This window comes from Pteropus vampyrus, unplaced genomic scaffold (genome assembly GCF_000151845.1).
Source record: "Pteropus vampyrus isolate Shadow unplaced genomic scaffold, Pvam_2.0 Scaffold137, whole genome shotgun sequence".
Classification (NCBI taxonomy): domain Eukaryota; kingdom Metazoa; phylum Chordata; class Mammalia; order Chiroptera; family Pteropodidae; genus Pteropus; species Pteropus vampyrus.
In genome coordinates, this window is record NW_011888918.1 from 3,148,750 (window position 1) to 3,162,837 (window position 14,088).

Here is a 14,088-nt window from a genome sequence, read left to right on the forward strand (position 1 = left end):
GCGCGGCCCGAGCGCGGCGTGGTTAGACCCCAGGCGGCGGCGCGGTGGCGGCGGCCCGGCAGGCTGGGGAGTGAGTGAGGGGCGCTTTCCCCGCCCGGGATGTGAGGACCGAGCGGAGCCCGGGGCGGGGGGAGGGAAGGGAAGGGAGGCGAAGCCGGCAGGAAGGAAGGAAGGACGGACGGACCAGGAGGAGGAGCGGCAGCAGCGGCCGGAGCCGGAAGGCGGGGAGGGGCCGTCCGTTGGGCCCGAGGCGGCGGCGGCCAGGGCGAACTGCTCTTGTCGCCTCCTCCCCCCGGCGCCGCGGAGGGGGGAGGAGGAAGATGGAGACCCACATCTCGTGCTTGTTCCCCGAGCTGCTGGCCATGATCTTCGGCTACCTGGACGTCCGGGACAAGGGGCGCGCGGCGCAGGTGTGCACAGCCTGGCGGGACGCCGCCTACCACAAGTCGGTGTGGCGGGGGGTGGAGGCCAAGCTGCACCTGCGCCGGGCCAACCCGTCGCTGTTCCCCAGCCTGCAGGCCCGGGGCATCCGCCGGGTGCAGATCCTGAGCCTCCGCCGCAGCCTCAGCTACGTGATCCAGGGCATGGCCAACATCGAGAGCCTCAACCTGAGCGGCTGCTACAACCTCACGGACAACGGGCTGGGCCACGCGTTTGTGCAGGAGATCAGTTCCCTGCGCGCCCTCAACCTGAGCCTCTGCAAGCAGATCACCGACAGCAGCCTGGGCCGCATAGCCCAGTACCTTAAAGGCCTGGAGGTTCTAGAGCTGGGGGGCTGCAGCAACATCACCAACACCGGCCTCCTGCTCATCGCCTGGGGCCTGCAGCGCCTCAAGAGCCTTAATCTCCGCAGCTGCCGCCATCTCTCGGATGTGGGCATTGGACACCTGGCCGGCATGACGCGCAGCGCGGCAGAGGGCTGCCTGGGCCTGGAGCAGCTCACGCTGCAGGACTGCCAGAAGCTCACCGATCTTTCTCTAAAGCACATCTCCCGGGGGCTGACGGGCCTGAGGCTCCTCAACCTCAGCTTCTGCGGAGGCATCTCGGACGCGGGTCTCCTGCACCTGTCGCACATGGGCAGCCTCCGCAGCCTTAACCTGCGCTCCTGTGACAACATCAGTGATACGGGCATCATGCATCTGGCCATGGGCAGCCTGCGCCTCTCGGGGCTGGATGTGTCGTTCTGTGACAAAGTGGGGGACCAGAGTCTGGCTTACATAGCGCAGGGGCTGGATGGCCTCAAGTCTCTTTCCCTCTGCTCCTGCCACATCAGCGATGATGGCATCAACCGCATGGTGCGGCAGATGCACGGGCTGCGCACGCTCAACATCGGACAGTGTGTGCGAATCACGGACAAGGGCCTGGAGCTGATTGCTGAGCACCTGAGCCAGCTCACTGGCATAGACCTGTACGGCTGTACGCGAATCACCAAGCGCGGCCTGGAGCGCATCACGCAGCTGCCCTGCCTCAAGGTACTCAACTTGGGACTCTGGCAGATGACGGACAGTGAGAAGGTCAGGTGAGGGCGGCAGCACCAACTCCCCTTGTCCCGCCCTGTTTCTCCTCCTGTCATCTCCCCCCTCCCACCTCCACACGCACACTTATACATAGATCCTTGCAGTGGATGAGATGGGGGCAGTGATACGAAGCTTCAGGCTCATTTTTCTCCTCCTTCCTCCAGCACCCCCTGCCCACTACTCGTCCATTCATTGCATCTGGGGTTCCTCTGCTACCCCTACCGTACCCCCCCACCCCCGCTTTTTCCCTGAGAATGGAGAAGGACTCAGCTACTTAACCCATCCACTCCTCTGCTGGGGGATGGAGGGCTGATTGAGCTACTGTATCCCCACTGCGTTGCTTTCGAAAATGGGGGTGGGGGTGGGAAGAACTAGTCCTTTCGACCCTGGGGAGTTGAGGAAAATGTCTGCCTTCACTTAAGCTTTCATTGGAATACTGTGATCTGGTTTTTATTTTGAAATGTATGAAAGCAAACCCAACTACAACGGCCTTTTCACCCTTCCTCCACTTAATAACTAATCCCAGTCTCTTCTCATCACTTCTCTTTTTACAGTACTCTGATATCCACGCTCATTTCATTTTTATCCTTTTTTTTTTATCATGGTCCTTTTTTTCTGCTGAATATATTCTATATATTATATATATATAAATTTTATATATATATAAGTATATATATATGTCTGGCTACCTCGTTTTAGTTTACTTTTTTCTCTGAAGCCCTGGAATTCAACAAGAGAGATATTTTGAGACTAAAACATTTTTGTGCCTAGACTGGAAAGATACCCATTGGGTTTGTACGTCTTTTCTTGTTTGGTTTCTTCCCAAACCCCATCCATCCAGTATGTCCCACTTCCACATTCTGGCTATAATTTTCTTTTTCTACTTGTCCATTGAGATTTGAGGGCCCAACGATGTTCCTAAATCTTAATTTATAGCACAAATGTGTGGGAGAAATGAGAGTTGAACTGGTTTTTGTTTGAGATGCAGATTGTCTTGCAAATGATTATTATATATGCAAATTATGCCCTACCCTCACCCTCTTCCAAGTTTCCCCACAAAAAGGTCACACAGTGAGGCTTCCTGTTGGAAGCAGAAGAGCAGAGTTGGCCTACAGAGCCCCTGGGGCTGTAATGTGAAGGGAAGGAGACTGAAATTCATGTCTTTATCTCTGTTCTGTTAATAAAATGGGAGTTTGTGGGTTTTAAAAAATTCTGTTTCTAAATGGAGGAGTAGATGACTTTATTTTGGTGGGGGTTGGGACTTGTGGCTTTAAAAAAAAATCGCTTTTGAGTAGGATGTATATTTTTGTTGGATTTTTTGTTTATTTTTTTAGAATCCTCCACAGCAACATGCGAGACCATGGAGTTAAAGAAACCCAGAGACCTTTATCAATTAATTGTACTGTTTGTGAATTTGTATAAATAATAACAAAGATCCTCTTAAAACGTTTATATTCTTACAGTAAAAGGTTAAACTGATATTTATATAATAAAAGAGGAAATATGAAGTATGTTTTTGAGAAAAAAAACAACCTTGTATCTGTGAATTATTTTGAAGGCAGTGTGTGTTTGGGTACATGCCAAAGTCAGAGGTGCTGTTTGTGTGCTTTCAAGTAAAAGGAAATAAGGCATAGACTTCAGTGCGTCCTATATGCTACGAGTAAGCCCACGGTTAAAAATTTACTCTGTATAAGGTTTACTAGTGACATCTAAATGTTTTGTTTCTAGAAATGTGATTAGATTGAAGAGTTATATAATTTTGGTTTTCAACTGTCAACAACATTGAAATTTAAAGAAACTGAACAAAATGAAACTTTTTTGAAAACCAGATTTGTAAGAGTCACAATTTCCCCAGGGTGGCATATTTTTCTTTGGGTGGAAATGACATCTAGGGGTAATGTTCAAAAAATGGGTCGTGAGATGTGGAAGTGGGGAAGAAAGACGGGTTTCTTTACACTTTGAGTGGGTGTGGGAGGATGTGAAATGGTGAAGGGTGGAGGGAACTGAAGCCATTGTTCAGAAAAGTTAAAAGAGCGCTATCCTTGCTTCCTTGCCTGCTTGCTCAGTCATGCATGGTGAATCTCAGTGTGAGTGAGGGTCCTAGTGGATAGGAGGAGGGCAGTTCAGCCCCTCTTTTTAACATTCTCCTCCCGGCCTGGCTGTATTTAAGCACTTTCCTGGGGGGCGGGGAGGTTGGCCAGGAGTTCTTGCCGGTTTGCATTTTAAGCACTTCCAAAGCTGAGGGTGAGCGTTCTTAGACTGAATTTGGGGCACATAAATGAATACCAACATTTCTAGTAAAGCATTCCCTTTGGTAGACAAAAACTAAATAGTCTGACACCCTGTGGTTGGGCTGTGGAAATGGAAGAGTATTTCCAAATGCTCGAACAGTGGAGGTAATTCATATTCCTGGTTTTACAGACGTCTTTCCTAGTTGTTTCTGCCTTTTTTTTTTTTTTTTTTTTTAAGAAAAGTACTGATCCCAGCAAGAGCTGATAAGAGTAGTATAAAACTTTCCTGGATCAGCACCTCTTTCCAGGAAGAGAGCTAGAACCCAGGTTTCTCTTGGGATAAGATTGTTTTGTAAAATTTCCAAGCTTTCTGCTTGAGCATATCACAAAAGCTGCATTGTTCCTTTTTGGAGAGCCATCATAATTGGGTCTAATTGAGCCTGACACTAGATCCATCTTCCTTTTCTTTGGGGAAGATGTAGATCTGTTTCTTCCCTCTTAGGTTACTGTGCTTATTCCCTGGGGCGGGGGCGGGGGTGGAGTAGGAACTTTGAATTAGGGTCTGCTTTCTCATTTAGCATTTGACACTACAGTGCATGAGGGTTACACAAGCTATAAGTTCTTGGACTGTTTTTCTTCTTCCAAGAGACTGCATGGCTGTACAGATTCAGTCAATAAAAATTTGAGCACTTCCTAAGTCTCAGGCTCTGTGCTCACATTCTTCATTTTAATATGCTGAATAATCCTACCAATTAACCAGAAGGGTTATTTGGTTTTCTATTTTGTCTGGTTTTTACTTTAAAGGTTAAATATAGGCTTGGCTAAAGCTTGCTAAATTAATGTTTGAAAGTTAAGATCATGGGCCTAGTGTCCTCATCCTGAACTGAGCATACTTAATAATATACTTGGAACATCTCTGGAAAAGATGAATAAACTACTTATTTTCATCAGTCAAGGTTAACTTCTTATCTCTAAACCTTTTGGGGTAGAAAGAAAAGAATATGAGTTGAGAACCTCATATGGTGTGCTTTGCATGGTACTTGTTAATTTCCATTTTAGTCCTCAAAGCAACCTGTTGAAACAGGTATCCTGTTTTTCAGATATACTCCTCTCCTTAAAGTCACCCCGCTACCTGTTGAAGAGAGCTAGAACTCAAACCAGGTCCAACTCCCTTTTGCTCTGTGAGAAGGTTCAGTTATTGGTCATCCTTGGTTTCCAGTAAGGCGACCTCACAGGAGTGAGTGGTAGCTTTTTGAACACAGTGTGGACAAGCTCATGCCGCAGGACACTACTTTAAAGTGAATAGGATCTCCACCATATCTACAAGAATGGAAAGAAATGCTTTTAAAGAATAGAGGCACTAAAGAAAATGAGTTGACACATACTTTGTGGGTGGTACAAAAGTTAAAATTCACTTAAGGGTAATTTTTAGAATAACAGAAGAAAACCTGATTCCGGTATTTGCTGAAACTTCAGGACTGAAAAATCAAAATAAGAACTTTGTAAATTTATCATCCAGAAGTAATAAACCTCAAGAGAAACTCTGGGTAGGAGTTAAGAAAGGGATCCACATACCTTTCTTTTCTAAGTCTCATCAGGCAGTAGCCCTGTACGGTCTGTACTGAAAAGACTATCTATAAATGTAATTGGGGTTCAGACAGTTTCTGCAGCTCCCTAAGGACCACAGTAGGCCTCTAGCTAAGAGCGCTGGGCTGTTGTGTAATTCTCCCTGCTGAATTCTTGTCTTAAGGCTGAGGAGGGCCCTCTCAATTTGATTCCACATTTGGCAATAGCGACAAGGATGCTTGCCTGAGTATAGTACCTCCTTAAATAGTTAAGGAAACGCAAACTGATCATATTCTTTCGTGATTCAAGATCAACAAGGATCTGAAAAAGCAAATGTTCCTTTTATTGGAGTTTCTTTTTAAAAATTTTCTTTTCACTAAGGACATGATATGTAAATTAAAGCCTGGCCTATCCTCCCAAATTCTGCTGCTTTCTTGCAGTAGTTACTAGATAGATGCTAGTCTTGGGGTAAAAGTTAAACCTTTCACTTTGGGCTTAGAGAATTTGAACTCACGTTTCCACAGGGGAAAAGGTAGTGGCCCCCAGGGACCATGTTTACAAAGAATAAGAGCCCCCTGAGTAAAACATTTGTAAAACAAAACCGAGACCTCACGTCTGGGTGAAAGGGAAGGCCCCAAGGTCTCTGCTCTCAGCTGCTCTGCTGTAGAAAGGGGCTGTAGTAAGTCACCTAGTGGTCGTCCTCTCTGTCGTCTTTCTCTTCCCTGAGTCAGACATCACAATCACACCCTTTTAAAAGTTAATTCTATTCCTTTAGTAGAGGGCAAGACCTAAATTTTATGTCACTGTGAACCCCTGCAGAGTCGGGTGAGGCTTTTTGATGAGATGATGCACATCTTTTTCTTCTTCCAAGAGACTGCATGGCTGTACAGATTCAGTCAATAAAAATCCTGTAAAGTACAGGATTAGAAATTGGAGAGCTGCATTCAAACCTAAGCGTATGCTTAGGCCACATATTTATCTCATTTTTGCCAATGGACTCATTTACATATTAGGTAACAAGTTAAAGTTTTTGAAAAGTGAATATTGTCAAACAGGAGACATTCATTCTTTGGTCAGTGCCAACTATTAAAAATTCAGAACTTATCAAAGGTAAGTGCACAGCTGAAATAAAAGCATATGTACTCTAAGGTCTTGGATTAGTAAAGGGGTTATTTATAGATTGGTAAATTTTAATGTCCACAAATGATCAGTTTCAGTCTTCCTCTTTCCAGGAATTGCTCTGATTTTGCCTGGTGGAGTTGTCTATACCAACCCAGCACCTTTGGTACTATGTAAAGCCAAGTCTTCCAGTTAAGGTGCAAGAGAAAGTAAGCTTGAGATCTTGACTGCGCGGCACTAGAGTACGGTATGTTTAGCATCCCTCAAATAAAACAAAATAGAGGTGGAATTTCCCTGCCTGTTTGTTAGCCCGGAAATGTGTACATTTTTTCTTTAAAAAGACAAGTTTTTATTATCTCATTACTCTTCCACTCTAATTATCTGAAAGACAAATGTCACATATTCTTGTAAGTCTGCTTTTATTTCCTACAGTGGAAAGTAGCCTCAATTAAAAGAAGAGAAGAATGAGGTCTCTAGCAGCAGCAAAGAAACCCAGGTGAGACAGTGTTAGGGATGTGAATGTGGTCTGCTGGAAGAACTTAATCATAACACAGTGTTCAATTTCTCTGTCTCAAAGTTTTTGTTTTCCCAAGTCTGACAGATATTGTACATTTGATTTCATAAATGGGGAAAGAGGCTTGACAGGGGTGAAAATATACTGCCTAGGTGATATGAAGAGTCAGTATGAGAACTGAGGCTGCTCCAGACTTTAATGACCACATCAGAGAGTGGTCAACATGCATCCTCGAGACACTGCAAAGCACCACCCTGAGCCCTCTCTCTTCAGAAAGATGATAAACCAGAGTATATTTTCTTTGGGAGTTTAAAAAAAAAAAAACCCAAATGCTGAAAGTTACTACTATTTAATAAGCAATAAATTAGGCAAACATGATATACAGGATTATTCAAGAAGCCAAAAAGCTATTGTTAAGTTGGTAAACAGGCTATAGGGTACCCAAGCAGCTAGTAGTGCCAAATCTGTCATCTGCTTGGAAACTCGAGCCAGTTTCCAAAACACTGCTTTGTCACAAATAGTCATATGAAGTATAAATGCTGGAAGTCTGTACTTGGACTAAAGTAGTCTCAAAGCTAAGAACTTACACACATTTAACATGTTTACAAATGTCTGTCACACAATCCTTTTATAAAATAGAGTCAAGTTGCGAGAACACTAGCTATTGTCATTCAAGGATAAAAAGGCTTGACTTCGTAGATGTTTTAGTTACAAATCCCTCTTGTCTACAAAGAGTAAAAGGGTCTAATTTGTTAATATCAGGCACCCTCTTATGTTTATTACTCCTCAATTTATGTAATCCACCCTCCAGAAGGATCAGGACTATAACACAGCTGTCTGTCAATAATTCGGACTCATAGCCAGGATCCAACTTACTGGAATTAGGATGTGGGAAAACATCTTCAAAACCAGATTAACTTATTTAGTAGTGCAGAATTATTCAGTATGGCTTGGAAATCATTATTTTCCTCATCTGAAAAGAATAGGAGAATATTTACTACAAACATCCATAATTATATTTCTCCTTAGGGAATCTTTACCGCAAACTGGCATTTTTATGTATACATTTGTGTAGGAATAGCTGCCCGCTTCCAGTCTGCTTTTTAAAGAAGTGGTCTCCAAATAGGGAGGAACCAAAAAGTTAGTCCTGATATTCCTTAGAATCTTTAGTAAAATCACCAAGGCTAAAATTGGAAAGATGGGTAAAATAAGGGAGGAATTACAATAGTTAAGCCTCTCAAATTTTTAATGTTCTTAGGTAGAAGACAACGTAATTAGTACCTTCCATTTTTACTTGAGTGTTTTAAACCTTTAATTCATAGCTCAAAAGCCCACTGCTGTGAACAACCCGTCCCCCCGCCCCTGCAAAAAAAAAAAAAGGGACCAGTAAGTGTGTCTTAAGCACAATATGAAAATGACAAAATTAAAGTGGCAATTTGCAGCTCTTCTTCTAAGTTCATTTCAAATGCACAAAATTTAGTCAGGAATCTATAAAAACAGTGTGGCCAGGTTCTGTAGTCTCCTGAACATCAAGCTTGCAGCTTGCTGTTATAGGAAGGCCTTCAAGAGAAGGCCTTTTCTGAGCTGCGATCGATAGATGACTCGCTCTTCCAGCCGGAGCTGACGTCTGTGCACTTGAGCCAGATGCCCTGCCATTGTGCTCAGAGTAAATAGCGACAATCAGTGTGACCCAAAGGAAGGCAGCTGGCCTATCCCTGCCCACACATACGGGTCTAATTTTCAATGGAATCACAAGAGAAACTGCAGAAATTCACTACAGTTAAGCACGACACAGGATTTAGCTGCAAACGGCCCCATCGCTCCTTTAGAAATGAAAATGTGTACATGCAAGTTAGGAGACAGGACAAGCACTACACTTTATTGAAAGACATGGATGGAAAACCATTTTTGTCTCCTGGATTGTCCTTGACCTTCCCTATTCCCCCCAAAACCAAAAACCTCTCCCACTCACCCATACAATTTACTCTCTCCCCTGTGAATGCAGCTATATACTGTGCCCACACTAGTATCAGGGAGCTTGAAGTCCGATCCAACCTTGTGTTTTCCTTTACCCCAAGATTATTAAGATGATTTTAAGATCTGCTATAAGGAAGAAAATGTATGGTTAATGCAAAACTCTATTTGTTTCCCACCGTGTAAGATGAAAAGTGGAAAGATAAAATTTATCCACAAAATCTGCAAACCCTGTGTATTGTCAGCAGGCGGCAGCATTGTCTATGAGTTGGAGGCTATTTCCAGTGGGGAACCCCAACCTCCTCCTCTCTGACAAACGCCCTCTCTGGTTACCACCTGTCCCCTGACTCCCACACACACCCACAAAAAACTTCCCCACGGTATAAGAGTTGACAAAAGTGGAATTTCACGCCACCGAAAAGATAAAATGGAATTTTTAAATATCAGTGAAACTACTCAAAGGAACCTAGAGGCCACTTTGTTTTTGAAGCGAGTTAATAGCTGCAGCCTCCTCATAGCTAGCTGCTCTCTGCTTTTGGAGGCTGTTGGAATGAAATATCAGCTTCTCATTTTTCTTCAAGACCATCTCACACAAATAGTGTCACATTACTATATTTGGGAAGTATGAGAACAAATAGGGAGCATTTTATAATCACACATGGAGAAGACAATTTTAACTAACAGCAAAAGGTGTAGCATTTTTTATTAGAAAAGGAAAAAAATTATTGGCTGTGATGAAAAATTCTAGAGATCCTTCAAGGAAAAACAAAAATATTTTTTAAACTTTAGGACTATCTATCTTTTCATTATAATTAGGATCTTTATTGCCCAGATAAAAATGTCTCCATAAAATCTTAAGGCGTCTATGAAACTGAAAAATGATTAAGGTCCCTAATAAAGAAGTAAGGCTGCTCAAATACCTAAATCCCTCCTATGGAAAACTGACATTAGGAAAAGGTAGCAGAAATTAAAACAGAGAAAAGAACTTCTGAGTCCACTTCACCAGATTCCATTAAATGCCACAATGAGAGACAGGCTGAGGGCAGGAGAGGCCTCGAGGGCTCTTGCCCTCTTCCAGCTCAATAGTCTGGCCTCAGGGAATCAAAGCATGGATCTGAAGGGCAGTTGGTACAAACGTGGAATAAAAATGTGGAAGGTGGAAGGCGGAAATCCCCTGTGGCTTCTTCTACCAAGCTGTATTAGCTGGATGAGGCATAGCTCATTAGCTCGGTGATACAGAGGTCATTTTTGGTTAGAGAATGAGAGAAAAGAAAGGAAAAGCCTCTGGAACTTAGGGCCCAGACATGAAGCAGATTACCACTCCTGGCACCATCTATGAAAGTCTTATAAAGGCAGACAGTCTCCCCGGGCAGCCTTACGGACCCTAGCTGAAATATGCCATTGTTAGCGACAACGCCGAATGAATACAGATTCAGGGAAAACAACCTAGATAAAGACAAGAGGTGGTAGGGGAAAGAAAAGAGATCATGCATCACTCCACCCAAACTGAGGAGGAGAAAGCAAGCACAGGCAGGCTGAGGAGCCAGAACAATATAGACGCAGTACATGAAATTAAGTAAGGGGAAGCGGAAACTACCAGTGACTAGCAGTTCCTGAAAGTCGTCCTCAGGATGAACTAGGAGGGCTGCTCTTTGATTTGCGGTCTCTGAGAACAGCTTTCCTGGGCTAGCGCATGTTTTCTAGAAGACAGACCCTCTTTCTTTGGTTGTTTGAATCTGACTTTAGACAAAAATTCCAACTAATAGGCCACCACCAGGCTGGCATGAGGTGAACCTGGGACTGAGGAAATGCATCACACTGGAAATGCGCTGCTCGGAGACATGTAGCTGTTACTGACCCGTGGCCACCATTGTCTCCAGTTCGTTCGCTGTAGTCAGGATGAATCTTATGTCTTCTCTACCATCCCATTTTCACAGGGCACAAGCAAGGACAAGAGTGTACACAGGGAGAAACAGAAAGCAAGTGTTTCCAGGGCAGGCTGCTGCTGTGACATCCCTACACAGGCCCCTCAAGCAGCAGTCAGCTCCAGTGGCCTGAACACTGCCTGTCAACCCCACACGATTCAGGCTTCACTCCGTTCTGGCCGAGAAGGTATAACTGACAGCTCTAGTAATCCTAAAACAGAGATGCTATTTTAGGTAACATTCCCCAAACTCTCACCCTAGAGCACAGTTGCAAATCCACACAGCCTGAATATTTATTTGCAGACTGGGCAGCCACTGATGCTTTCGTAACCTTCCTCTGTTCTCTTAGTCCCTCCCCGACAAAAATAAAGGTGTCCACACAGACATCCATTTGCCATTTAAAGTAACCAGCATGGCCGCTTCTTGGCTTCTTAATTTTCTGATGCCCCATCGGTGGAGACTGAAGAGGAGCACAGAGAGTGATGCAGTGGGGCGACTCCAGGTGACGTGGATGGATGTATACAACCTGTAACGAAGCAAGTCATATGGCCCCTTACACACAAGCATTACCTTGCAATCCTCCCTGATTTGGGTTGCCTTCTACTCGATGGTCCAGAGTTAAAGCCCCCTGTGCCATTCCTAAGCCCGTTGGTTCCCACTCCTGTGTCCATCTTACCTGTGCACCTGCCAGGAACTTGCAGAGAAACCAAGGCACTTGTGTACAAGTGGCTGCAAACACCTTCCCACCCTTCCACTACTGCCCAAAACAAGCCTGCTAATGCTAATCTACCCCCTCACTTGCAGCTCAACAGCTTTTCTCCTTTAAGCCCCTGATAATGGTTTTACTAAAATCCCCTTTTGATGGAAAAAAATCCCAGCTGGACATTTCAGGCCTCTGCACAATGTACAAGTCTGCAGGTCCTTTCCCTACCTCACAAAGGCCTCTAATCAAGTGGAAAATGTGCTGGAGGCCAGAGGTTTGGGTCTGCAATTATTTTTTAAGGGATTACCAGAGAAGAATAGGGGGCAGTGAGGACCTGTCCCCCACCCCCACTTTATTTTCCATTTGGTCCTGCTTTTAGACAGAATGAGCCAGTAGTAGCCGCCCAGATCTCCAAGCATATGAGCCTCATCTCTTCCTTCTCTGGTAGAAGGATGTCCTCTTTGAACACCATCACTTCAAAAAGATTTAGAGAGTTTAAAAGCAATATGCAGGTTTTATTCTGACCCCATTTAAGCCCTTATTTATAAAACCACTATGGAACAGGACCTCGTGTGTGGGGAGAGCACTCATTCATTAACCTCTAACCCTGCTCTGTATGCAGAGGGGAAGGTTCGCAGGGCGTCCATACACTGCTAAGATTGGGAGCATTCACTCGGGCTTCCCAGGCTGCGGAGGGCAAGAGGTCATGTTCCCAATCTTGCCAGATCGCCGCCTTCTTATTTATACACGTTGGCCCTTCCCCTCGGCATTGAGCAAATATCCATGAAACTCCTAATGCAAAACGGGTGAAAATATAAAATGCTAACCATTTTTATTACTTTATTAGGAATTTCCGTTTAAAAGGAGCACTGTGGAAGGGAGTCTGTCCTCTCTGTGCATCATGAAGGACCTTCTTTGATGTCATTTATACACGAATGTTCATGAAGGATTAACTGATAGAGATGAACATTTCAGGATGGCGCTAACTTCTCATCATTCTATTTCAGCTCAGAGAGACTGCTCATTCTTCTAAAGCTAGGTGGTTAGTAATGTATGCAAACTCAGTAAAAAGGAAATGATTACAAATTCCTAAACTCATTCTGGGATGATCAAGGATTAGGCTGTTCAGCTCTGAAAGTTAGAAGTCTGCATACATTTCAATACAAATAACAGGTTGAGTAATAACTTTCAGGTCCTTTCTTCAAAGTCTCTAAAATACCTTGGGTCAAAAACACAAAACAAGTACAAAAGAAAATAAAAACAAAACCAACTCTGGTCTGCTTTCATCAGTACAAATACCTTATTGACATATTTGACTTATTAATTTTCATTTCTCCCGGGAGAGAAGCACAATTATTACATTTAATACTTAATGCAAATGTCATGCTAGTATTTTATGTTGACCCTCATACTTCTTTGGGTGGGTGTTATAGGAAGAAGGGACCACATAGGTTTCCCCCCAAGGAAAGCAAGTGACATGGGACCGCTTGGACTACTCTTCCCAAAGAATGACAGACAGGCTGGCTGAATTACTTCTGCTGGTTATCAAGATGTTGTGACAGCTTTCTCCAAGAGTAAATAATCTTTACCCTACTTTAGATGAACTTTAGAAAGGTGAAGTGAAACATTCAAGGGCATCCAAGGAGACAGTGAACTCTAAAGGAGAGCTTTAGGGAGCCTGACTCCTTAAATAAGGAGCAAATCATGAGATAAGCCTGCCCTAGGAGGGAGTTTGTTCCAAGCTTCCTGTCCCAGATACAGTTCCTGAATCACTACTCGAATGCCTATTTACTCCTGTCCTGGGCTTATCACCATTATTTTGGTATTCATCAATATTCTTATACTTCTCTGTCCTTTTAACAAAGTATATTCAACAACATTATCAGTTGTTTTAGAAGTCACTCTTCCTAGCTAGCCACACCAGTTTGGGGAAGAGTAAAATAGCAATTTGGAAACAATAATTTTTTTTTGTACCGCCCACAGCACCTGGTCTTCCTAGGTGGTCTCCCATTCAAATACTAACCAGGCCCGACCCTGCTTAGCTTCCGAGATCAGACGAGATCAGGCTTGTTCAGGGTGGCATGATCGTAGACTAGAAACAATAATTTGATAAAACAGTGACAACAAGGCATCTCAGATTTTTCAAGGCAGTGGAAAATTTTGGTACTTTGGAATGTAAACATCTTTCAGACTCTCCTTAGATCGCAAGGTATCTAAAAACCAACGTAAGACCAACCTCTTAATTTTCTATTCAAAAAACAAGATGAACATAATTAGAATTAAGTACAAAGTACAAGCTTTCAAATTAAGAGAAAATTATGTTCAAGGTCTACAGAGACAAGGAAATTATATCTTGAGGTTGAAATGTTATCAGTCCAAAGTTTATTGTGTCCAACTGGCATACCCAAAAGAGTTGGGAAACGCCCTTGAGTCTACAAAGAAAAGCTATGTAACATGACTTCTCCAGACAGCACCAGTGGGGTCGTCTGCAGGGAGAAATAGAGCCTCACTTCTCTACAGTGTTTTCTTTAGCATCTTC

General features: G+C 43.8%; 1 protein-coding gene and 1 pseudogene across 3 annotated transcripts; one reads left to right on the top strand and one right to left on the bottom strand.

Annotated features, from left to right (window-relative positions):
- The first annotated feature begins 6 nt into the window (after positions 1 to 6).
- FBXL14 (F-box and leucine rich repeat protein 14) lies at positions 7 to 8,326 on the top strand. Of its 3 annotated transcripts, none has more exons than XM_023535113.1 (2): positions 7 to 1,472; positions 6,547 to 8,326. In XM_023535113.1, exons 1-2 carry the CDS (start codon positions 321 to 323, stop codon positions 6,556 to 6,558), a joined length of 1,164 nt encoding a protein of 387 aa, XP_023390881.1. In that variant the 5' UTR covers positions 7 to 320; the 3' UTR covers positions 6,559 to 8,326. The 3 variants fall into 3 exon arrangements, with proteins under 3 accessions (XP_023390881.1, XP_011366119.1, XP_023390880.1); XM_011367817.2 differs by lacking the exon at positions 6,547 to 8,326 and adding an exon at positions 2,852 to 3,275; XM_023535112.1 differs by lacking the exon at positions 6,547 to 8,326 and having other exon boundaries at positions 7 to 3,275.
- A 5,197-nt stretch (positions 8,327 to 13,523) lies between these two features.
- Positions 13,524 to 13,642, bottom strand: LOC111744561 (annotated as a pseudogene).
- Positions 13,643 to 14,088: the final 446 nt, after the last annotated feature.

Coding starts and splice junctions, on each gene's coding strand:
- FBXL14 (XM_023535112.1), top strand. CDS start 321: ATGGAGACCCACATCTCGTGCTTGTTCCCCGAGCTGCTGGCCATGATC.